Raw genomic sequence first — 24,824 nt, forward strand, 5'->3', positions numbered from 1 at the left:
TCACATTTGGGGAAAATATTCACAGATAGGTTGCTATCAATGATTTCATTACAATATTGGTAATGGTATATAAAAATCTCTTAACGGAGTAGGAGAGAACCAACATCCTGATTGCGTTCGGTCGTCAATCAGAACATGAAGGAATCAAAGATAGATACATATCAGTATTCAACAAAGCCCCATCAAGGAAGGTAAATACAGATGACAGAGGGAGCATCAACATCTGGATTCCATGGTTTTATAATAAGTTGACATGTTTTGGCTAGTTACGCTAGTCATCATCAGAAAAACGGTAAATATAGTTAATAAAAGTAAATTACAGCTGTGACATAATAACAATTGTCTATCTCACATGGTATTTACTATACAATGGCGACAATATAGATAAGTTGCATTGACAGAGTTCTGCGTGCTTGAAACTGAGCCACATTATCGTCGGACATACAGGTGACACTAATGCTAGTAGCAGTATTGATAATTGTTTACAGTTGCACCAGGAAAATTAATGTACTGGGTAGATATTAAATTAGGTGCAGTAAGGAAAACGGGTTCCATGTACACACCTTGAGGAAAATATCCAGTCTTTTTTTGCAGGTTAAGGGTATGTCTTTACTGGAAAGGCTGATTGCATTGCAAATTTCTATATAGCATACAAAAATGTTAACCATGGTACTTCCAGGAAAAAGCTGAATCATAAATCCCCTTCTCAATGCCTATTGACATATTTGTTTGGTATAACAAGTTACAAAACCAAATTGTGGTTTTAAAGTGACAGAAGAGGAGTAGCACTTCATTTAATGGATATATTTAATTCTATCTAGTACACTACAGGCAAAATATTCACTATTGCATGGTTGGAAACTGTAGATCAGGCCCCACTTGTATAAAACATCTTAACTTGAGATTTCCTCAAGCCCAGATTTTCCTCAGCTAATATCTCCTTGAAGATATCTTGTATGAAAATTCCTCAAGGAATTTCATGACATCCTAGCCGATGCCTTCCTCCTGTTCCTTGAGAAAATTTTATACAAGCCGTTTTTGAGGAGATATCAGCGGAGGAAAATCTCGACTTGAGGAAATCTCAAGTTGAGATGTTTTATACAAGTGGGGCCTGGTCACACACATGACTCATATTGTGAATGTCATAAGTGTACATGCCCATATTTTGTGCACTTCAGGAGAAAATTTCTTTATATTTAAAGTCCTGATGAAGCCTACAATGTTAGGTTGAAACCGGTCGACAACACTAATACACCTAAAACCAACTTAGACTGAGCTGTTGCAATTGATAGCTTTCGTTGCGAGATCAAATAGTTAGAATTGTTAGTACAAGATGACAGTTTGATGGTATGCACTTTATGGCTGACCCTCAAGAGTTGATGAGGCATGGCCAAAAAAGAGTCCGATTGACTTAAATTTAAAAAAAAAAAAAAATCTCAATACCAAAATTTGGTAGATTCTAATACTCAAAATGGATTGTGGGGTCTGAATGAAAAATTCTTCTGTCCCTGTACAAATATCATTTTTCATTTCTCTGGACTCCACATTCATTTCAGTTGTTTCTGTTGGGAGTTCACTCAGATGATGGGGGAAATGCCTGGGGCCTTTTGTTGTCATTTCTGTTTCTTATAAAGTGCTGGATGTTTCGTTCTCAATTTGTATATATATGCTGTCCTTGGTCCTTAGTTAGGCCTGTTTGATTTTTGGACTAATCAGAAAAACAAAATTGGTGGCCATCTTGGATTTCAACAATGAACATTTGTTATCACTCTACAACAGGTGCACAAGAGACTGGATGTGTAAACAGTTATTCCCCTTCCCAGAAGAGTGTGTCTGTGAATACAAACACTTTACAGTGATAATTGTTTTTTCCTTGAAGTAGTATCAGTCCCAACTGGTAAGTTTATCTGTGATTCTTACCTGTTGGTACACAGCACCTGATATATTACATGCATCATTTATTTTCAATATTGAAAATAAATGTTCATGATACTTTTTACTAAATACACACATTTGAAATGTATTTTGTAAATATAGATCATTAGGTGCTTTTCTCTTTGTTTCTGTTACTGTAGTACTAAATAATTCATTGTTTTGATATAATGATTTAGTGCTGAATCATCTAATTTGATTATTCCCTTTCTTTCTGGTATTTACAATTTTTATTCATCAAATGTGTGTGATAGTCTGTTGGGGGTAGGGGAGGGAAGAGACAGTATATAATTGACTTGCCATTGTTTTCTATAACAGCACCTTCCTCTAGATAAAAAAAATATGTTGTCATTCGGAGAATACCAGTACCCTTCCAAGAATTCCCTGAACCTTGTGGTATTACTTATAACCATCAAGGAGTACTTCAGCTTATATATAAAGGTGAGGCCCAGTAACATCAGTCCAATAGACATACTTAGTCTAAAATGTAGCCTAAACAAATTTAGAAATAAAGATGTTTTTCTATATGATCCAAAATGAATAAGGTTGAAAATTACATCAAAATCTGCCAAACAAATACTGAGATATTGACATGTAAAATGTACAATTTTCACCTGAGCTTATATTATAGCATTGGTATAGCTCATAGTCAATGGGACCCTATATATTATTCTGAAATATTATGACCTTCTATTAACTTTTTTATCTTGGCTAGGAGTCATTGTTGGATGTTAATCAAATCCACTGCCTTAGTCTGCTTGGGTGTGAAATTCATCCAAAGGTCATTACCAGTAAATAATGCTTAACATACTTGTGTCCAGTGCTGACATATATACCTGTGTCCAGGTTGACATCAAAGAGGTGCTAGCAACTTGGCAAGGGGTCAATTGAACTTGGAATTAGTATGTTGATTGGTGAAGATTGTATATCTCCCAGCTTTCATGTTTACAATAATGCCCTTAGAATTGATAAACAATCAAATGTATTAGGACTGATTTCAAGAAAAATATTTGTGATAAACAAAAACTCTAATCAGTGCAACTATATCTGACAACTTGCGATACAAACACGACATACTTTTGTTTTAGATTTTATAATTGGAGGTAATAGTCCATGAATCCCCTGCTTGGTGGTTGCCTGGTGTCACTAGCTGTCTTTGGCCCTCTGTCTCTTGCTCTCCTGCTTTAATGATCATGTTCATGCCCATCACAAAGAGAATCACAGATATTGTGCATCCAGTAACAATTCCCTTCTGTAGTTCCAGCCATGAAGTTGTGAATTCTTTGGTGGTAAATCTCAGCTGTATCCCACTGAAGTAGCTTCTGATCAGGTTCCTAAAGTGTTCTGGTATGTGGTAATGCCATATTGCCTCGTCTATCAACATATGAGGGACAGTTCCATATGCATTAGCTTGGTCCAACCATACCACAGTGAGATCAGTTTTGTTCACTTTAGCTTCCTGGATCAGCTGGGAGATGACACTGGTGTGTTCTATGCACCCGGAGAAGCCCGGTACCCCTCCTTTCTGTACTGATGTGTCAACGTACTGGTTCTTTGTCATGTAGGCCGTCATTCTCCTGGCAAGCACAGCAAAGATTTTCCCCTCTACATTCAGGAGTTAAATGGTCCAAAACTGGTTGATGTGTTCGGAGTTTTCTTCTTTCGGAATCAAGCATCCCTACACCTTTTTCCAGCACTCCGGGATCTTTCCTTTCCTCCATAGAACTTTTAGAAGTTTCCATAACCGCTGAAGGATCTTTGGGCACTTCTTGTATACCTTGTACGGTACACCATTTGGACCTGGAGCTGATGCTGATCGTGCTTTCATGACAACGTCCCTCACCTCTTTCAATGTTGGTTCTTTGCTATCTAGTGGGATCTCTGGTTCTGGCACTTCATTAATTCTGCTGCATGGGCCTAATGGCCTCCCCTTCTGGTCATCACTTTGAGTGTTACGCAGATGTTCTTCTACCTCTGCTTTATGGCTCTTCAGATTCCCTGACTTCTTACCTTCTAATAGTGTTTTTGTGAATCTGTATGGGTTGGCTACAAAGGATGTTCTTTTTGCTCTTTCACGCCTTGCCTTACATATTCTTTCTGCCTTCTGCAGATTTTTCCTCCTATCCCTTAGTGTAGCTCTCAAATCAATGAGTCCAAGCTGTTCTTCATGGTTTGCCTTCTTATACTGCCTTGTGATGCTTCTGATCTCTTTCCTGAGAGTCTCAATCTCTCGCTGTCGTCTACTACTGGTAGCTTGCTCATTGCTCTTCTTGCCTGCTTTGGCTGTTCCAAATCGTTCTTTACCAACTGTATATACAATTATTGATAAGGCTACTATTTTCTTATCCACATCTCCAACTAATGTGCCTTCCAGAATCTTGTCCAAATCATCATCGAAGGCTTCCCACTGTTTGTCGTCTGCTGGTGGCCATTTCACTCTGTCCCTTCTAGTCTGTGGCTGCCCGCCTGCCTTCACCTGAGAAAGATTTGTGTTCACTGGTTCATCCCCTATGCTGGACTGTGTAACATCAGTAAGTAAGAGGTCCTCAGTACTGTGGTGTTCATCCTGACTGTGATCCTCCTCCGTCTGACCAGTTATCACTGTGCGTTCTGCCATTAGCTTCACAGACCCACATTAGGTCCTTGCCCTGTGTACTTTCAATCCCCTCAGGTTTTTGCAGACTTTTCCACACTCAAACCTTGTTTATGCAGTTGTTCCAGTCAATGTCGTTTGGACTAGCCGAGTCGTTGCCGTTGAATCCGTCCAGTCTTTCCTGGATGCCACCTGTTTCTCCAGGAGTCACCAATCTATTCTTGGTTGCCAGCCAGTCTTTCCTAGCCGTCATTGGTGTTCCAGATACTTAGTACGTACAAACAGCTAAATGGAATTGCTGCTACACCGCCGACGTCCTCAGCCGAGGCCATCCTTCATCGCGTGTTTCGACCCCTTACTCGGTACACTCTCAGGATGGGGAGTCCACAGTGGTGATCAGTCACTGCGCGTCGATGGTGGGTCTCCAGCTACTCTCATCCCTCTTCATCCAAACCCAACAGGATGCCCTCTCTGCTGCCTGGGTGAACCGCTGCACTGCCCTTCTAGTACAGCCGGTAACATCCAGTGTACTGAGCATTCTCCAAACAGATGGTTCTGGGAAGCCTCTACACCCAATCTCTACCGCGAAGTTCCAAGTTTTCCAGCCTTTCTCCCTGCATTCTGCCAGTAGCTCTTCATACTTGGCTTTCTTCCTCTCATGGGCTGCATCTGTTCTTTCCTCCCATGGTATAGTCAACTCAATGACAGCAATCTTCTTTGTCCTGATGACCAAAGGACTAGATCTGGTCTAAGGTTAGTTGGTACAATCTCCGGGAATGTAAGTTGCTGGCCGATGTCTGCCACCAACTTCCAATCTCCTGCCAGATCCAAGATGCCGCTTCGCCCTATCTTTCCTGTTGGTAATGTTTCCCCTGCCTTCACAAACTGTATGGTCTTAGGTCTTGGTGCCTTCTGCTTAATCCTGCTCACCCTCTCCCTTTCCAATATGTCTGTCAGCTCTCGTAGTACCTGATTATGTCGCCACATGTACCGTCCCTGTGACAGAGCAACACTGCAGGAAGACAGTATATGCTCCAAGTTCCCTCTCCTTTCACAAAGGGGGCAATTCGGGTTGTCGGTCAGGCTCCATCTCTCTAGGTTGGCAGGTGTCGACAGAGTGTCATAAACTGACCGTAGGAGAAACCTCAGCTGGTAATGAGGGTATCTCCAAAGTTCTGTCCAGGTAAGCGATCTTTGCTCTGTGGTCCATCTGGTCCACGCCCCCTGGCTTCCCATTTCGACGGCCTTTGCTTGCCTACTCTCTTCCTCCTTGGATCGAATCTCTCTCTTGATCATGCCCCTTCTCTCTGATGTGCTTGCATCTTTCCAGTAGGTCGTTTTCGTCATCCCTAGGCCTTATCTACCTTGTGCGACTGATCCAACAGTATCCTTATGTCGGAGTCTACTTTCTGCCTCGTCTACTGCTTTGCTAGCTTACCACTTCCTCCCTGTTCTTACTTGTACTCCTGCCATCCGCACTTTCTCATCCCTCGAGTCTTGTAGGGTCATTATCAGCCTGGACTTTCCCACCTTAAATTCCTCCACTAACGAGGTGATTGGTAATTGGAGTTTGGTTGTTCTGCTGTACAGGCCAACAGATGTGAAGCTTGGTGATACACCAAGCCACTTCCGAAGATTCCTGTTGACAACCCTTTCAATCTTCTCTACTTGTGAGAGTGTGATTTCATACAGCATCAATGACCATGTAAGTCCATACTGGTACATCCACACCTTAAACTTTCTTGGTAGACCGGTCTTGTCAATGTTTCTCATCTCTTCCTCTACTTGTTGTACAACTTTCCTGATGTTATCTGTATCCTTCAATGTGTGGGTAAACCACTTTCCTAAGCACTTGATTGGGTTTCCTAAGATAGATGGAATGTCCTCCCCTTGTACTGTCAGTTGGAACCTTCGCGTAACTCATCCTTTCTTGATGATCAATGACCTGGACTTTCTTGGCTTGAATGACATTCTAGCCCATGCTACTGTCTCTTCTAAGGCTTTCAGAATCCACCTTGCCTGAATGTGGGTATCCACGGTAACTCGTCCATGAATCACCTGCTTGGTGGTTGCCTGGTGTCACTAGCTGTCTTTGGCCCTCTGGTCTCTCGCTCTCCTGCTTTAATGATCATGTTCATGATTGCACTGACTGTTGCTCATTGTGATGAAAGACTATTATACAGGTTTTTTTTTTTTTTTTTTTCCAACCCCATTTGTATACCCGGTACATGTATTTTTATATTGTACAGAGAGAGGTGGGATGCACATTTATTAATTTACTTAACTTTAGTTGATTGCTTTGAGTTGTATAAACAATGGCTTCATCATATCTTTGAGACGAATTGAATAATGAAAATCATCATATTTGCAGTCACCAATTTATCGAAATATGAAAAAAACAGATTCATTTAGATAACATCTGCATGTATGTTTGGCCACCCATATTCTGTACATTGCTTGTCTTCCAAGCAGCAACTCATTTCATCACTGAAATTGTTTTTTAAAAAAAAAAACAAAAAACAAACATGTATATAACCAACACAAGTGGCAACGGAATATGAATTATAGAAATTGCTGAAAAGCTCACAAATCAAATGCATGATCTACTGAGGTAAACATACACATGAACTTGTAACATCAGAAGTGGGCTTCCTATATCGGGTGGGTTGCAACTGAGTCAAAATGTGTATTTTAAACAAATTACATTATCTGGGAAAAGGTTTTAACTTCAACTGTCTATCACACTTTCTTGACCTTTTTAGGTCGCCTGAGCCGAAGGCTATTGCCATCATGATTTGTCTGTCGTCGTGCGTCGTGCGCCGTGCGTCGTTAACTTTTCACATATTCGACTTCTTCTCAAGAACCACTGAATGGATTTTGACCAAACTTGGCACAAAGCACCCCCATGAGAAGCCGCTTCAAGTTTCCGAAGAAAAAGGGTGTGGCCCCAATAGGGCCCCAGGAGGCGGAAAAAGGGGGTAAATTAGGTAAATCTTTAAAAATCTTCTTCTCATGAACCAACAGTCAGATAAGATTCATATTTGATATTTAAGGTCCTTATGGCAAGGTTTATTAAGTTTATGAATGAAAAAAAAAATCAGGTCAAAACGGCCCCACTAGGGGGCGCTCAAAAAGGTCAAAATTTCAACGTTGTCCGATTTCAACCAAATTTGATAGAAAGCATCCCTTAGTAAAGCACATATGAAATTATGTTGAAAAAAATGATTATGTCCCCTTTGGGTCCCATAAGTCGTGTAAAAGGGGCCATATGTAAAAACCTTCTTTAAATGACTTCTTCTCAAGAACCATTGGATGGATTTTGACCAAACTTGGCACAAAGCATCCCCATAGGAAGCCGCTTCAAGTTTGCAAAGAAAAAGGACGTGGTCCCAATAGGGTCCCAAGGAGTGGGGAAAGGGGAAACTTGATAAGAATGTTCTACACAAGGTCCTGGCAAGTGTTTTAACTTTTTGGGGCCAATTCAAAATCCAAGATGGCCACCCTGGCCTCTGTTTGGCTAAGACATTATGGACTTCCTCTCAAGAACCATTGTGCTGGTCATGTTCAAAGTTGGTACAGATATTTTACACATAGTCCTGCACAAGTGTTGTTACATTTTTGCAACATTTTAAAATCCCCAGATTATTGACATATATTCCTCATGTGACCGTTAAGGCCCCTTGGGCCTCTTGTTGTATATATACCCACTTTCTTGACTCTTCATTGTATATATACCCACTTTCTTGTCATTTTATTGTATATATACCCACTTTCTTGACCTTTTATTGTATATATACCCACTTTCTTGTCCTTTTATTGTATATATACCCACTTTGACCTTTTATTGTATATATACCCACTTTGACCTTTTATTGTATATATACCCACTTTGACCTTTTATTGTATATATACCCACTTTCTTGACCTTTTATTGTATATATACCTACTTTCTTTACCTTTTATTGTCTTTGACCTTTTATTGTATACATACCCACTTTCTTTACCTTCTATTGTATATATACCCACTTTCTTGACCTTTTATTGTATATATACCCACTTTGACCTTTGATTGTATATACACCCACTTTCTTGACCTTTTATTGTATATATACCCACTTTCTTGACCTTTTATTGTATATATACCCACTTTGACCTTTTATTGTATATATACCCACTTTCTTGACCTTTTATTGTATATATACCCACTTTTTTTACCTTTTATTGTATATATACCTACTTTCTTGACTTCTATTGTATATATACCCACTTTCTTGACCTTTTATTGTATATATACCCACTTTGACCTTTTATTGTATATATGCCCACTTTCTTGACCTTTTATTGTATATATACCCACTTTCTTTTATTGTATATATGCCCACTTTCTTGACCTTTTATTGTATATATACCTACTTTCTTGACCTTTTATTGTATATAAACCCACTTACTTGAACTTTTATTGTATATATACCCACTTTGAACATTAATTGTATATATACCCACTTTCTTGACCTTTTATTCCATATATACCAACTTTGACCATTTATTTTATATATACCCACTTTCTTGACCTTTTATTGTATATATACCAACTTTCTTGACCTTTTATTGTATATATACCCACTTTCTTGACCTTTTATTGTATATATACCTACTTTCTTGACCTTTTATTGTATATATACCCACTTTCTTGACCTTTTATTGTATATATACCCACTTTCTTGACCTTTTATTGTATATATACCCACTTTCTTGACCTTTTATTGTATATATACCCACTTTCTTGACCTTTTATTGTATATATACCCACTTTGACCTTTTATTGTATATATACCCACTTTCTTGACCTTTTATTGTATATATACCCACTTTCTTGACCTTTTATTGTATATATACCTACTTTCTTGACCTTTTATTGTATATATACCCACTTTCTTGACCTTTTATTGTATATATACCCACTTTGACCTTTTATTGTATATATACCCACTTTCTTGTCCTTTTATTGTATATATACCCACTTTCTTGACCTTTTATTGTATATATACCCACTTTCTTGACCTTTTATTGTATACATACCTACTTTCTTGACGTTTTATTGTATATATACCCACTTTCTTGACCTTTTATTGTATATATACCTACTTTATTGACCTTTTATTGTATATATACCCACTTTCTTGTCCTTTTATTGTATATATACCCACTTTCTTGACCTTTTATTGTATACATACCCACTTTCTTGTCTTTTTATTGTATACATACCCACTTTCTTGACCTTTTATTGTATATATACCCACTTTCTTGACCTTTTATTGTATATATACCCACTTTCTTGACCTTTTATTGTATATATACCCACTTTGACCTTTTATTGTATATATACCCACTTTGACCTTTTATTGTATATATACCCACTTTGACCTTTTATTGTATATATACCCACTTTCTTGACCTTTTATTGTATATATACCCACTTTCTTGACCTTTTATTGTATATATACCCACTTTCTTGACCTTTTATTGTATATATACCCACTTTCTTGACCTTTTATTGTATATATACCCACTTTCTTGACCTTTTATTGTATATATACCCACTTTGACCTTTTATTGTATATATGCCCACTTTCTTGACCTTTTATTGTATATATACCTACTTTCTTGACCTTTTATTGTATATATACCTACTTTCTTGACCTTTTATTGTATATATACCCACTTTCTTGACCTTTTATTGTATATATACCCACTTTCTTGACCTTTTATTGTATATATACCCACTTTCTTGACCTTTTATTGTATATATACCTACTTTCTTGTCCTTTTATTGTATATATACCCACTTTTTTGACCTTTTATTGTATATATACCTACTTTCTTGACCTTTTATTGTATATATACCCACTTTCTTGACCTTTTATTGTATATATACCCACTTTCTTGACCTTTTATTGTATATATACACACTTTGACCTTTTATTGTATATATACCTACTTTTTGACCTTTTATTGTATATATACCCACTTTCTTGTCCTATTATTGTATACATACCCACTTTCTTGACCTTTTATTGTATACATACCCACTTTCTTGTCCTTTTATTGTATATTTTATTGTATATATACTCACTTTCTTGACGTTTTATTGTATATATACCTACTTTCTTGACCTTTTATTGTATATATACCTACTTTCTTGACCTTTTATTGTATATATACCCACTTTCATTACCTTTTATTGTATATATACCCACTTTCATTACCTTTTATTGTATATATACCCACTTTCTTGTTCTTTTATTGTATACATACCTACTTTCTTGTCCTTTTATTGTATATATACCCACTTTCTTGACCTTTTATTGTATATATACTCACTTTCTTGTCCTTTTATTGTATATATACCCACTTTCTTGACCTTTTATTGTATATATACCCACTTTCATTACCTTCTATTGTATATATACCCACTTTCTTGTCCTTTTATTGCATATATACCTACTTTCTTGACTTCTATTGTATATATACCCACTTTCTTGTCCTTTTATTGTATATATACCCACTTTCTTGCCCTTTTATTGTATATATACCCACTTTCTTGACCTTTTATTGTATATATACCTACTTTCTTGACTTCTATTGTATATATACCTACTTTCTTGACTTCTATTGTATATATAAAGTACCTTTCGTAGATGAATACAATGTATTGCCAAACAGTCATCACTTTAATACTTGAACCAAACAACCACAAATGACAGACAAAAATAAGCACAGGTTTGTATAATTTATTTCTGAATCGTTTGAGTAAGTACATGTATCAGAAAGTCTCAATAAAAACTGTTTAGACCTCGGAAACAGACAAAGTAATTGAAACTTTCATAAATTTCTGTTAATTGTATAGTTACATGTTCATATATACTAAATAAAGTTTTCTACTCTACAACCATACCTGTTTAAGGAATGGATTCTGTAATGTGATATGAATCCTCGTGGCAGTACCATCAATTGAAAACTTGGTTGTACCCCAATCATTTGACAGTACTAAAGAGATCGTAACCATGTTACAGGAAGTGAAGCCTTTTGAAAGTTTATTATTGATTAACTTGAAGGAGATAAACAAACTCTCCAACAATATCCATGGATTACCCGTTTCACTACAACAATCAGTATTTAAAGACAAATCTTGGCACTTCCACAATGAGTCTTCATAAATGTTCAAAATCAAGAAAAGAAAATGTTAAATAAAGGACATAATTCAAGATCTAGTATAATTTATTTCATCCCCTTCCCTACTTACTCCGAAAAAAGAAGTAGAAAAGTCACGATTATGTGAAGCTGTGTTGCCATGGTACTGTGTGATCAGTACTAGTGTTTACTTGATTTGTGTGTTGTGTATACAAGTACAAGGAAATCAAATTTGTGATGGAATATAGAAGGGCATGGTAAGGTCAAGGGGGACAGACAGGAAGAAGATGAAATGAAGAAGGGCTGAAGGTTTGATTTAGGAACAAGTCATTGATTTTGGTACTTCTTACACACTTAGATATAAATATTACAAGTGCAGTAATGACAACTGCATCAATAATGAAATTTGTCACATTTTCAAGGCAATCTGCTATTTATCAAGACACTGAACAACTACATACCATTTTGTAAACAAGAATATTATGGAATATGTTTCACCTAAGTGTACAATGAAATGAAGAAAATAAAAAATAAAACTCAGTTTCATGAGCAAAAAACTTGTTTACATATCAAAAAAGAAAAAGGAAATTTTTAATGGAAGATGTGTACAAAATTTCAAGTACCAAGGGATATTACAGGAATTCTTGTAATATCTGAAAAACTACAAAAGTTTTATTCCTGTTCTTTATCCAAATAATGACCACAGTTACATTCTGTTTTGTCCCATTTGGGGGTGGACACCCGAAGATCACTTTAGAGCTTGGCTGAAACTACATGGTTCTTTGATAGTCTGGTATATGTTCATGTCATTTCTTAATAACTTGTGCAGCCTTGAAAATACGACATGATTTCTTTACCTCTTTGGTAGTTATTTATTCTCTGTACATATATCAGTTATATAGCAGCAGGCATTAGACCAAATCTTTCCATTCAGATCCTCACCTGAACTGGACTGCCATTTTTATTCTTATACACAACACATTCAGATATGGATCACTTTCCAAAACACTTACATGATTACTGTGTACTACATATTTACAAAATTACTATTTACAATATAAACATTGTTTTTGAGATCATGATGGAGACTCATATTTCTAAGAAACATGCAGGTGTTTTCTACAATCCATTTCATACATACTGATTCAGACTAAAACAAATTCAGATTATTTGTGATGTAAATATTTACACAAGTTATCATCAATATGAGATAACTACAGAATGTCTATATTTTCATTTAATTGCCAATTTTAACACAAATCCAAGGTAATCGCTGTATTACAGGAAACTTTTTCGGAGTATTTAAAGCAAACCCAGTATTCAATGCTTAATGTAAAAGCAAAATTGGTCACTAAAATGACCATGACCCATTCTACATATATTGGTTTCTCAATAGCATTTTTTATAAAATTAATTAGTGTTTCACTGTAAATATTTTTTTCTAAAGCACAGAAACTTACTGGTATGTCATAAGGGACGGCATCATTCACCAGGTTTGGTTGGTAACAAGTTTGATCCAAACAGAAGAGGAGAGATCTTAAAATTTTCCGTAGCAGAATCAGACCACGAATTTGAACCTGCACGTCTGGCTCAAGGAGGTATGGCCCTTCATTATAAAAAAAAACTGATTTATCTTTACCAAAAAAACTCTTCTGATCATATTTGGACAAAATCCTGTCATTCCTACAGAAGGAAGAGGATTTTAAAAAATTTGCTCTGTTTCCTGATAGGACCTGGCCCTCTGATGTCAAGGGGCCCCAGGAACTACTGTTTATAGAAAATAATTTCCTTACAACCAAGAATGTTCAGATTGAATTGAGATACAATCCTGGCATTCCTGCATAAGGAGAAGGATTTTATAGATTTTTTTCTATTTCTTATTCCCCCTAACCCACTTCTTACTCCAGGAACTGAGAACCATCGTTGCTCCTTCACTCAAGGATGCTTCAAATCAAAGTTGGATAATATCCTTTCTTTCTTAAAAAACAGAATTATTTTTTTAATGTTCCATTTCCCACAAGGATGCTTCTGACCAAATTTGGTCAAAATCCAGTTGTTTATGACTAGTGGTGAATAAAGGTTGACAGATGATTGATGCCATGTTGTGGCATAACATCACTAAGTTTTTCAGACTAGGCGAGCTAAACATTATACAATCCTTAGGCAGATTGTTATAAAATTGAAGAACTTGACATTAAATGTTATCTGGAAATTCTTGAAGTATTCAACACCAATAAAACTGCTGCAGTTGACAGTGTCTCTGATTTGCAATCTGTGATCGGCTGGTTCTAACATGCAATTTTTAACTCTTCAATGTCACTGTGCCCTGATCATCACAAGTTTTGACTGCCTCCCAACAGTAAAGGGACTGTCTCTTCTTGCAAGGTACTGTCATACTGGGCCATCTGAGTGATCTAACAGTTGCACTCTTTACAAGGATGGAGTTGCTTATTCTCCAAAGCTCCATAAGTCATTGTAATATTTCACTTCAAGATACTGCTACTAAATTACTCTGTAAATAACAAAACAACATATCAGTTTATACATAGTTTTCTATGTGATTATTTAAGGATGTGTGAAACTCGGACACCAACAAGATGTGTTTATGAAACAAAGCAACAAAATTACAATCACATGGTCAAAAATTTGGGTACCACCAGAAAGGTCTTGTCACCAGAAACACACAAAGTAGTCATGGTCAATATTAAAATTTTTTAAATGTAGGTCAAAGGTCACATGGTCATAACTTTTGGTACAACGGATAGTAGTTGTCAAAAGGAATACACATGCTAAATATGAAAGCCCTATCTCTTACAGTGCAATAATTATGGGCAAGGTTAAAGTTGACAACAGACAGAGAGCACAATATCAATATGCACCCTATCATTTGATCCAAAGGCATCAAAATTTTAAAAAATTTTCTTTGGTTCTAGGGATTTTTTGAAAGGTTAGATGTCAGAAAGAAATTCAAAAGCAAAAAAACAGCATGTTGCTACATTTCTCTTACCGCTACAAGCAACTGAATATGTGTTATAGGAAAAGTACATTTTCACTTATTTTTCTTCATGTTTTTGCAAATAACAATATTTTTTCGTCTTTTTCAGAAAATACATGATACTGAGATAATAAAAAAAATAATAATCTCAAAAGGCTAATTTTCAATTTGCTTTGACAGTCACTCATCTCCATAGCAACCAAAACATGTAAATTTTAAAAACTGCTTCAATCCTTTATTTGACAATGTTCTGAAACCAAACCTTCTTCAAGATTAATGTTACAATAGAAACTTGTTTGAAAGTAGTTTTCATAAAAAAAGAAAGGGTCACTTCTTAATTTTTCATAATCTTCACCCAAATGTCTATTTTTTTTTCTTTCAAAAATCAAGGAAAAGGAATACAGGTATTTATATATGGATCTTTAAATCCAAGAAAAGTTATCCACTGTGTCAGCAGTAAGGCATTTCCAATCTATGATTTGTGGTGATATTTCCAGCAAAAATTTTTTAAATTCCAGTTTAAACTTCCACTCAAGAGAAGTTCTCTAGCACAGGAAAAACATTGAAATTGCTGATGCTGTAAAACGAATCACAATGTCAACTACACTGTCACAAAATGTAGTTAAAGAAAAAAATCTACAGAACATTATATTAAGTGCTCCACTTTTGGCAAAAAAGTACAAGTATTGGTAACAAAGTATCAAAATGCAAAATTCTATATTACACTGGAATTTATTTTATATTGAAATATGCCCTACTTCTGGTCAAACATAAGTATGATATCCTTAAAATGACACTTTTCAAAAACTGAAAAAGTGCACAACTCAGTATTCCTACTCTGTTGAAGGGAACAATTTTTTATTATCCTAGCATAGTTACAAACATTTACCTGATTACTACCCTATTTCATTTCTTACTTGTTCTGAGGGGATGAGTTAAGTCAACTGAGGTTATTTAAATTTTATGGACTAAGTATAAACAAGGTAAACAGAGACACTTAAATATGTACAACAAACTGTAGAACTCTTAACATAAAGTATTGCTGTAGAATTCATGTTCGAAACTCATTGTGTTACTGGTATACATTTAGAGGTACAGTTACTTTCAGTATCCAAAATACAATGTATTGTTAAATGACTGGTAGGATCAGAGTAACCAAGGTCATTTTAATTACTTTCATTAAAAGTACCAACCATTATAACGATAAAAACACAAATAGTAACCAATAATTCTGGTCAATATTTTCAACAAAGAGATAACTGTTGCCATAGTCAATCAGTCAAATACTTTTATGATTTCATTTTTTAAAAACATGTATCGCTTTTCAAAATTGCACATACCTTCAATAGATTTCTGATATACTTGTCAGTGAAACCAGGGATTTTCTTTAAATCTTCATACTGAAATTAAGATAAGTGATATATTAAAAGCACCTATCTTTGTTATGTTTGCAGGGCACTAGCAGGTGCCTGGTGATTTCCTGGTAATATTGTATAACATGTTTGTGGTTACAGGTTACATTTATATCCTATATGAAGTAATACTTAACCAAAGAATAACTTTCTGAACAGAACTCTGTTGTTTCAGAACCTTAAACACTTTGACAAAGAGGAGGACATATGAAATATATAAAGTGGGTCACACTACTCATTCAGAAATTATTGTTACCAAGTCATGAACATATTTAGTAATGAGTGAATCAAACTTATTTTCATATTTTTTTCAAAACGATTTTACAGGAATGCTGAGTTGTACTAGTCAGAGTTGTTGGATATGACAGTAATCTCCAGTATTTGTAATCTAACATACTATAATGACAAGATCACTATTGATTGAACAACTCAGCCAACTTCCTTACATTAGAGAAAAGGCCATAGGCCTCCCGCCACTCATAAATTAGCTTTGCACGTTTCACCCCTACTGTCTGTAAGGCCTGTAGATCCTTAACTGTTGATGTATTGAGTCTGGTAAGGAATTCTTCATCTAGGAAAAATACAATAAAAAAACTAAATAAATTTAAACAACAAAACTAAACATCTAGCTTAGGTGTTAATCTTGTTATCCTGGCACCCGTGCTTCAAATAGTGGATTATTTGATTGAAAATATGACAATCCATCACAATGCATGAAATTATGTCTTTATAGATGATTGTGTAACTGTTCTGTAAAATGTGTGCATTATTTTTTAGTATGAAATCATTCCAGCACTATTTATTCTCGTTTAATGTACTCTGGGTATCACATTACAAGCAGTTAGGGAATATAACTTGTGTAAACGATGTACACTGCAGAGTAATGTTAGTGTTGTAGATGTAGACAGATGCACCTAGACAATAACAAGCCGTTTGTAACAAAAAAACCCATGTCATATCACCATGCATTAATCAATCTTGTGGGCTTATAAGGACACACTGCATAGGAAATGCTTGTGTTACAGGCAATATAATAATGTGAATTCATATTAATGCAGAACATTTACAGTGGAGTCAGATGACCAGAAAACATACTTATAGACAACTGTAAATCTGTTGAGTTGAGGGGCTCCTCTGTTGATTGACACTTTGTATCTGTAAAGAAATTAAAATCAATTGTGAGGCCTGATCACAAGCGTATTGTATCACAAATGTGCTACAGTTGGTATCATTTCTGTAGACAAGTTTTATTTAATCATTTTCAATAGAAATGTAATCACTGCTGTACACTTGGATTTTGGACAGTTTGCATTGTCTTATGGACACATTTGTAATTAACATTAATTAACCTGACTTATAAAATAATGATTTGACCTAAAATTCTTTCCATTATAAATACAGTATAATTGATTGTTTTCAGGATCAGACAAAAATTCAATCATATGTTTATTCTTCCAGTGGTGCCTCTCTGGTGAAGTTCCATACATTAAAACTGAGAAGAAATCCATGCATCTGAAAACTTTGTTATATCACATCTTACAACCTCCACAGTTCTACACATTCCTCATGTTTGGTGACCAGCTATATCACTAGTACTAACATTGACTGGGATTTCATCAATTACGACATACAGCAATACCTGGCAACGTTTTAGGTATGAAAATCCGTATTAGTAATTGCACAGAATATTCAGACTGTTACAACCTACCTGGAAGTTTTGAGGAGCTTGCCGAGGACCTGAAGCCCTTTTTAAAGAGTCGAGGTTGGGTGGCAAATAGGGGACTGCAGCTGATATCATTCTCACTCTTCTGACGTTTCAGCTTTGATGTTTTCAGAACATTTGTCTTGTCTAGAAATAACAAAAGGAATTGGAATGTTACATGGAAATAAGTAGCATAAGCAAAACTTGTCTTATTCATTTCTCTGAAAAACAGGAATTTCCAGTTTGACTGGTTTTTTTTCCCCATGCCCAGTGTAAGGGATGAGATCAGAGGCTGAGCATACCTGTAAGAACTCTGGGAGGGGAGGGTGAGGCTGGTGGGGTGTGATGTGCAATAGTTTGTAGTTGTTGTCGACTGGCTTCTAGCTGTTTGTGAAGCTGAGACATAAAGTCAGGATTTGGTGCTGATTGGCCTGTGGTATGTGTCATCTCCTTCATCTGGTTGAGAATGTTCTTTTCAAGATCTTCAAGTCGTCGATTAACTGTTTCCTCTAGACGGTTTTGTCGTCGTAGCAGAGGACTGAAAAAAAAAGAAACAGATTATCATATAGAAAAGGGGTAGGATATTGTGTTATATGTGAAGTCTTACCATTTTATCTGAGAAAGAGGTTAAGATCCTGTATTATAGGGTTCACATGAGAAAAGAGAAGGATCTTTTAGTTCTAGTGGTGTGGTAGCCATGAATCTGTGAAAGGGACAGGATCTTGTGTTTTAGGTGTTGAGAAAGTCATATATACCTGAGACAGGGAACAAGATCCTGTGTTTTAAGTATATTCTTAGTCATTCACATGAGACAAAAGACTGGTTGCTGTATTTTGAATGAGATGTTTGCCACTTACCTGAGAAACGGAGCTGGATCTTGCGTGACTGGTGGTGTGCTGGCCACTTTGACAGACATCCTTGCTTTCTTTGGCAGACTTGCTTCATCATCATCTGGGCGGGCAGGTGTTTTCCTTATGAGCTCCTGTCTGGAAGCTAGTGAAGTAAGAAAAGCTGATGTCAGTATCTCATACATTATGCATGTCATACTAGTCCTGCCTACATCAGACAAACAGAATGAATATTACAGGAGACACTAGCCTTATCCATCAGTGATTTCTTTTGCCTTTTAGATTGCTTCCACTGGCACAAAAAATGCTTCATTTTCAAAATGGGGAAAAAATCAAGAACATATTCACAACTTTGAAGTAAACGTATTTCCCCAGTTGATACAGTAACAGCATGCTTTAAAATCCTTGTCGAAAAAAAAAACCCACTATGATTATGTATTCAAAGTTTCCTGAACAGAAAAGAAGCACACACAGCCTATTCAGATAAAGGTGACAAACTTACGTATAGTCTCCCTCACACATGTGTTGTTGACAATCTTTTTACTCTTGCTAGCAAAGTTGAGAGTACAGTAGGTGTCATAGTAATAGCGCTCCTCTGGGGCAATGTTGGTGATCATGACTGAGTGGCAGGACCCACCTATAGAGTCCTACAGGAAGGAAAAGGTGGATGACACACGGTCTATATCAAAATGTTACTGGTTATCAATCTTTCTTACCAAACTGGGAGATTATCAGTTTTGTATCTCTAAGACAGGAATATCTATACTTAATTCTCTCTAGACAGATCATTCAAATGAAAAATTACACATTTCAATATGTATCTACATCAGCTCTTCTGTCTTTCTCAACTTCACTGACTTTGTGTGTCTTTCTTATGAAAGTATCATTAATGTATTTCAGCTTCATGCAGGATTCACTGACGATGCAAAATCTTTTGGTTTTTTTTCTTCCTCTCAAACAATTGATCACATTTCACTATGTTTATTTTACTATACTTATGTAGGATAAAGTTGCAACGGAAATAGAATTAATAGAGGGAAAAAAAATACTTTTGTTATACATCATCTCTCCACTTTGTGTATTTACATACCTGTAATAGCCTGGTAAGCTTGCTGTTTCTGTATGGAACTCGAGGCTAAGAAGATAAACATATTGTTCAACCATCTATAAATGTAACACACCCAAATTATTTTGTGTAGAATACAATATTAAGCATGAAGTTTCTGAATGCAATTGTCTGCATTTAATATAAAATGTTCTTTAAATGTCAGGTTATTTTTCCCACTTCACATTACTGATTTATGAAAGATGTGCCTTTTCTATGTAAAAATGTTGTTAAGCATAGCTAGTAAGCAACATACCAGATGGTTGTTGATGGCATCTACCACCTCTCCCAATACAAATAAAGACTTGTTGATAGCCCCACTCTCCTTCAACCTGCAACAAGATCATACGCATGTCTCACCACATCACGTAAACATGTCTCACAACATCAGGTAAACATGTCTCACCACATCAAGTAAACATGTCTCACCACATCATGTAAACATGTCTCACTACATCATGTAAACATGTCTCACTACATCAAGTAAACATGTCTCACTACATCAAGTAAACATGTCTCACCACATCAAGTAAACATGTCTCACCACATCATGTAAACATGTCTCACAGCATCAAGTAAACATGTCTCACTACATCATGTAAACATGTCTCACACCTTCTGTAGATATCAGTCGAGTTGAAACATGTTAACCATTAAACTCGACTGATATCTACCAAAGATGTTGTCTTGCCGTCTTTTACCTATTGTTACACACTATTTTGGAGCCGGACTCTGTATTCCATTTCGGAATCTGCCTTGGGGAGACAGCTGAACTTAACGACCTGTTGCACCGGATATAAATTTGTAAAAGAACAACACCTTCTGTAGATATCAGTCGAGTTGAAACATGTTAACCATTATACTAAACAAACATATTGGTCTCTTTTCCTTAGTATCGTCCAAATTTAGTAATGTTGAATCATCAAGATGAGAATCAGTATTGTGATATACGCTAACAACTCATAAGTAACACTGTATCAAAGTTTCATTCTGCAGAATGACCTGATAGAGTATTTCCTAATGAAACCATGACAGGGATCATTAAATTTCCCATATCTTCATCAATCTACACCTTCAAATCCATACGGGTAAGCTTTTTTCATCTCAGAAACTGTGATACTTGATACACTCCCTTAGGTAAGAAATCAACCGTGGCATATGTCACCTATGATGTGATAGACCCGAGGGGACGTTTTGATAACCTCTTATCAATCAAAAAATAAAGGGAAACTTCAAGTACTTCTGCTGAAATGCTAGGCGGCAAATAAGAATGAGGAATTTTCACCACAAAAAGTTCACTTGGACCTTTTTAAATACACACCTGATACCTTGGTTACCCGTCCTCCTATTGTCCTCAGATCCAGCCAAATCTATCAGGTAGATTTTGCCATGTAGCTCTCTGAATGGTGCACACAACTGTGTCTTCTTCAGGTTAAGCAGTAGGATGCAATGGCTTCTACTAGATCGGTCATTTAGCTTTGTCACTGCTACAGTTCTGGCAACAAAAAATGATTTAATGAGAAGCATGATCACAATCCTGACAAAATTCTCTGTCAAAATTATAGCTACATTTTCAGTAAATATTGATACAATTGAAAAAATGTACTTTTTATTTTGTAGTTAGCTCTGGACATTGGATAGGTAAAATTGTACTTTCATGCAAATGAATTATACATGTAATATCAAATATACATAGCTGGTAACCTAATGACAGTGTAACTTACACAGTACCTTCTCCACAATCAGTCTGCAGTAGTGATTACCATAAAAATGTACCAATCATATCATTTTTGAGGACTGTCATTTTTATCAGCTTAGTTTTAAATGTTATTATTGAAACTTTTATAATTCATAATTTCAAAAATCATATTGGTCAACAAGGAAAATAAGATGAATATGTGTTGTTTTGTAAACAAGCCTTTTGTAACTTCACTTCACTGAGGACTGAAATTCTGAATGTGAACCATAATGCTCTTGGAAACTTTTAAAAGTATCAGTAGTGTAAATACATCATTAACCTGATGAAACACCTACCTGTTATTGGATGCTGGTCCAAAGTGAACTTTAAACTCATCAAAACTTTGTATCTCCTGTTTTGCCAGCCCTGGGACAAAAATGTTTTTATCTCCGTCTTCCCTGATGGGGAGGTCAGAGTTTTTAACATCCAAAAGATCCATTACCTATCAAAATCAAACACATTAATCATTAGATTGGTTTGATTGTCCAGCAGGTAAAGAGGAAACACATGACAAGCAGTTAAGTTATTGTAACATTCAATATACATATCCAAAATCAACTACGGTAAAATCCTTAATTCATATTATGATCAAAACTCTTAATCAGTGACAAGTACCATATAAATTTTCACTATAACTTAGTTGAATTGACTTGATCCTTCTTGATACCCGCTTGTTTTTTATAATTATACTGATTGTTTTTTTTTATTTTCATAATTTCAGGAACAATAAACATCATTTATTATTATAGACAGTATACTTTTATAAATGTTAATGTTAAAGATTACCATTCTAAAGTGCAAAAAAAATCATAGAATAGAAGCTGTTTGTCGCAAAAAGATCTTCCAATTTACTAAACAGAAAGAAGAAAACAAAAGCTTTTCAAAAAGAAATGACATTTTGAATTATTAATCAAGGATGGTTTTATATAAGATATGCCATTTATTACCGAATTGTAGTTTGAAAAGTTTATCTATTAACTTGCTAGCTTGACTGAAGCTAGTGAAAAGGTATGATAAAAGAGTTATGAAATCACCGTGACATCTTGCTCTTGTTATCACAATTAGAGTTATCCTTGTCCCTCAAACCCTAGAATCCAGAAAAGGTCTAAAGAACTACTAAACTGATATCTTTTATTAATCAATTACTTCACTTAAACAACAGATAGTGGAGGAACTTAAGATCTTCAGTGTTGAAAATTACAACTTTGATAAATCACAACAGAATCTTCACATCCTCAATAAATAATAATATTGTCTACCTTTTCATTGTATATTTCCAGGTAGGAAAATGAGACATTGTATTTCCACTGATCGCCCTTGCATGCCTTCTTTTCTTCAGAAATTTTCTGAAATACTCCATTAATGACACGAGGGATGACTCCAGGATTACTTGGGGATCCCAGCATGGTGTGAGTCTTTCCTTTAGAAATTAGAATAAATATACTTACAAAATTTAAGTTATAGGTATTTAATAAGGCATACCAAGTATATTCTTTGTTGCAGTTGCTTCCAGACATTTTAAGAACTTATCTTCTAATATGATATTTATGTAACCTTTAAAATCATGATTCCTACTGATAAATATGTTTCATTATTGATATACATTGTACTTGTAATATTTGTAATGGTGTATTTCTAATGGTACTACCTTGTTATTTATTGTAATTATTTTCATGTCTTTTGGTGGTTTGCTAATAAAAGAATTCATTTACCAGCTCCTGTGGGTCCATATGCAAATATAGACACATTCTGCCCTTGTAAGGCATGCAGTAGTTTTGGTTTCACACATTCTTGAAACAGTTTCTGCTGAGTTACTGTCATGTCATACACTGTCGTAAAACTGAAATGTAAATGCTCCATTTTACTCTTTTTTTCAATTCTTAGTTTAAGCAATTTGAAAGGTTTATATTCATGCATGTCAAAATATCAAACTTCAAAGCTTTAAACAATTATGCTGCATGAGGGGTTCTATCACAAAAACTGGCTCTTTTCTAAAGACCAACCGGAGATCTATAGATTGTTACTTTTTGTGATATATATAGCTACAGCCTGTGGTCAGGTCATTTTATTTTTCATAAACAATACCCTCATACAGCCTTATTAATACTACATATATATCAACACAATCAGAAAAATATACATTCCCATTCTCTCATCAATAATTAGCACCAGTATAGAGATGGATACCATTTGCCAAGTGAAGGAACAAATAAGTCTGGTGAATAACATTTCATCTAACTTTTACTCCAAAATTAACACAAGCAGTAGAAGTTATTTTAAGCAAACATTAGCATGAAATCCAATTCCTGAATGTATGCATATCTCAACAAGATTTTAGTCTCAATCTATGACCAGTTTACTGGGGGAATAAGGGGATCACAGGGTAGTCTCCGAAGACTGACAAATGTTCAAGAAAAATTCCTACCAATTTGACCCTGTGACTTTAAGTTCTACACCATTACAATGACAAGTGACGACAGATGGTATTGAAAGAAGTTTTAAAACCCAATGCAAGAACCTCTGGTCATAATCAGGGGTCAGCTGATCAACTTACTCATATTTGATGTTCTCATTGATGTTGCGATGGTTGAAGATTTCTACTGAGTTAGCAGTGCAGCTCACACAATTTTTGTCATCAGGCTTTAGAATTGGTCGCACACGGACCACAACAGTCACTTTAGCTTTCTTCTTCTCCATGATACAAAGTACAGGTCACCACTGGTTCTTTCTTCATTAATAATAAAAGCACAATTTTCTTCAAAAACATTCACGACTGTATTTATTTACAAGTAATTAATGAATTAGGAAATCTGAACAACATATATTCAGTTTCCTAAGAGGTCATTGAATCAATAAAGTATGCAAAGAGAAAAAAATCATGTTATAATATCCAGGCTATTTATTATTTCAGAAGCATATAAAGTGAAAGCAATCAGATATTTAGGGTTACTATGTGAATTGGTTTTTTATGTGCTTGAGTAGCCAAGCATCTGGTTGTTGTAACGTGATTTATTCTGCTGTTAGTTATATAGACAAAAATCATTCATGACCTCAAATGCCCTCTCCCTCCTTTTCCAACATTATTTTTGTTCTGTATTCTCACGCTGTAAAGTTTTGACATAAACTTCGTACGTGCTCTTCTAAACAAAAGAGTTCAAAATTTATCTAAACATAAATATAATTCTTCTACTGTAATACTTTCTACAATATATACCACTGGACACAAAACCATTCTTAGTGAAAGATTTCGCCTGGGCAATTCCTGTTTAGAAAATTGTCAGTTTGTGGTCCTGTATGAGCCAAGGAAT

General features: G+C 35.5%; 2 protein-coding genes across 2 annotated transcripts; both read right to left on the minus strand.

Annotated features, from left to right (window-relative positions):
- Positions 1-3,016: 3,016 nt before the first annotated feature.
- LOC132548065 (uncharacterized) lies at positions 3,017-3,505 on the minus strand. The gene has a single exon (XM_060211889.1). It carries the CDS (start codon positions 3,503-3,505, stop codon positions 3,017-3,019), a length of 489 nt encoding a protein of 162 aa, XP_060067872.1.
- A 10,699-nt stretch (positions 3,506-14,204) lies between these two features.
- LOC132548102 (kinesin-like protein KIF22-B) lies at positions 14,205-24,213 on the minus strand. The gene is made up of 15 exons (XM_060211927.1): positions 24,071-24,213; positions 23,229-23,356; positions 22,776-22,936; positions 21,813-21,958; positions 21,100-21,273; positions 20,035-20,110; positions 19,764-19,808; positions 19,176-19,320; positions 18,683-18,818; positions 18,128-18,363; positions 17,832-17,972; positions 17,219-17,278; positions 16,570-16,694; positions 16,052-16,111; positions 14,205-14,228 (listed from the first exon to the last, which is right to left on the minus strand). Exons 1-15 carry the CDS (start codon positions 24,211-24,213, stop codon positions 14,205-14,207), a joined length of 1,800 nt encoding a protein of 599 aa, XP_060067910.1.
- Positions 24,214-24,824: the final 611 nt, after the last annotated feature.

Source organism: Ylistrum balloti, unplaced genomic scaffold (assembly GCF_031769215.1).
Source record: "Ylistrum balloti isolate Yb309-2 unplaced genomic scaffold, AGI_CSIRO_Ybal_v1 Utg370000, whole genome shotgun sequence".
Classification (NCBI taxonomy): Eukaryota; Metazoa; Mollusca; class Bivalvia; order Pectinida; family Pectinidae; genus Ylistrum; species Ylistrum balloti.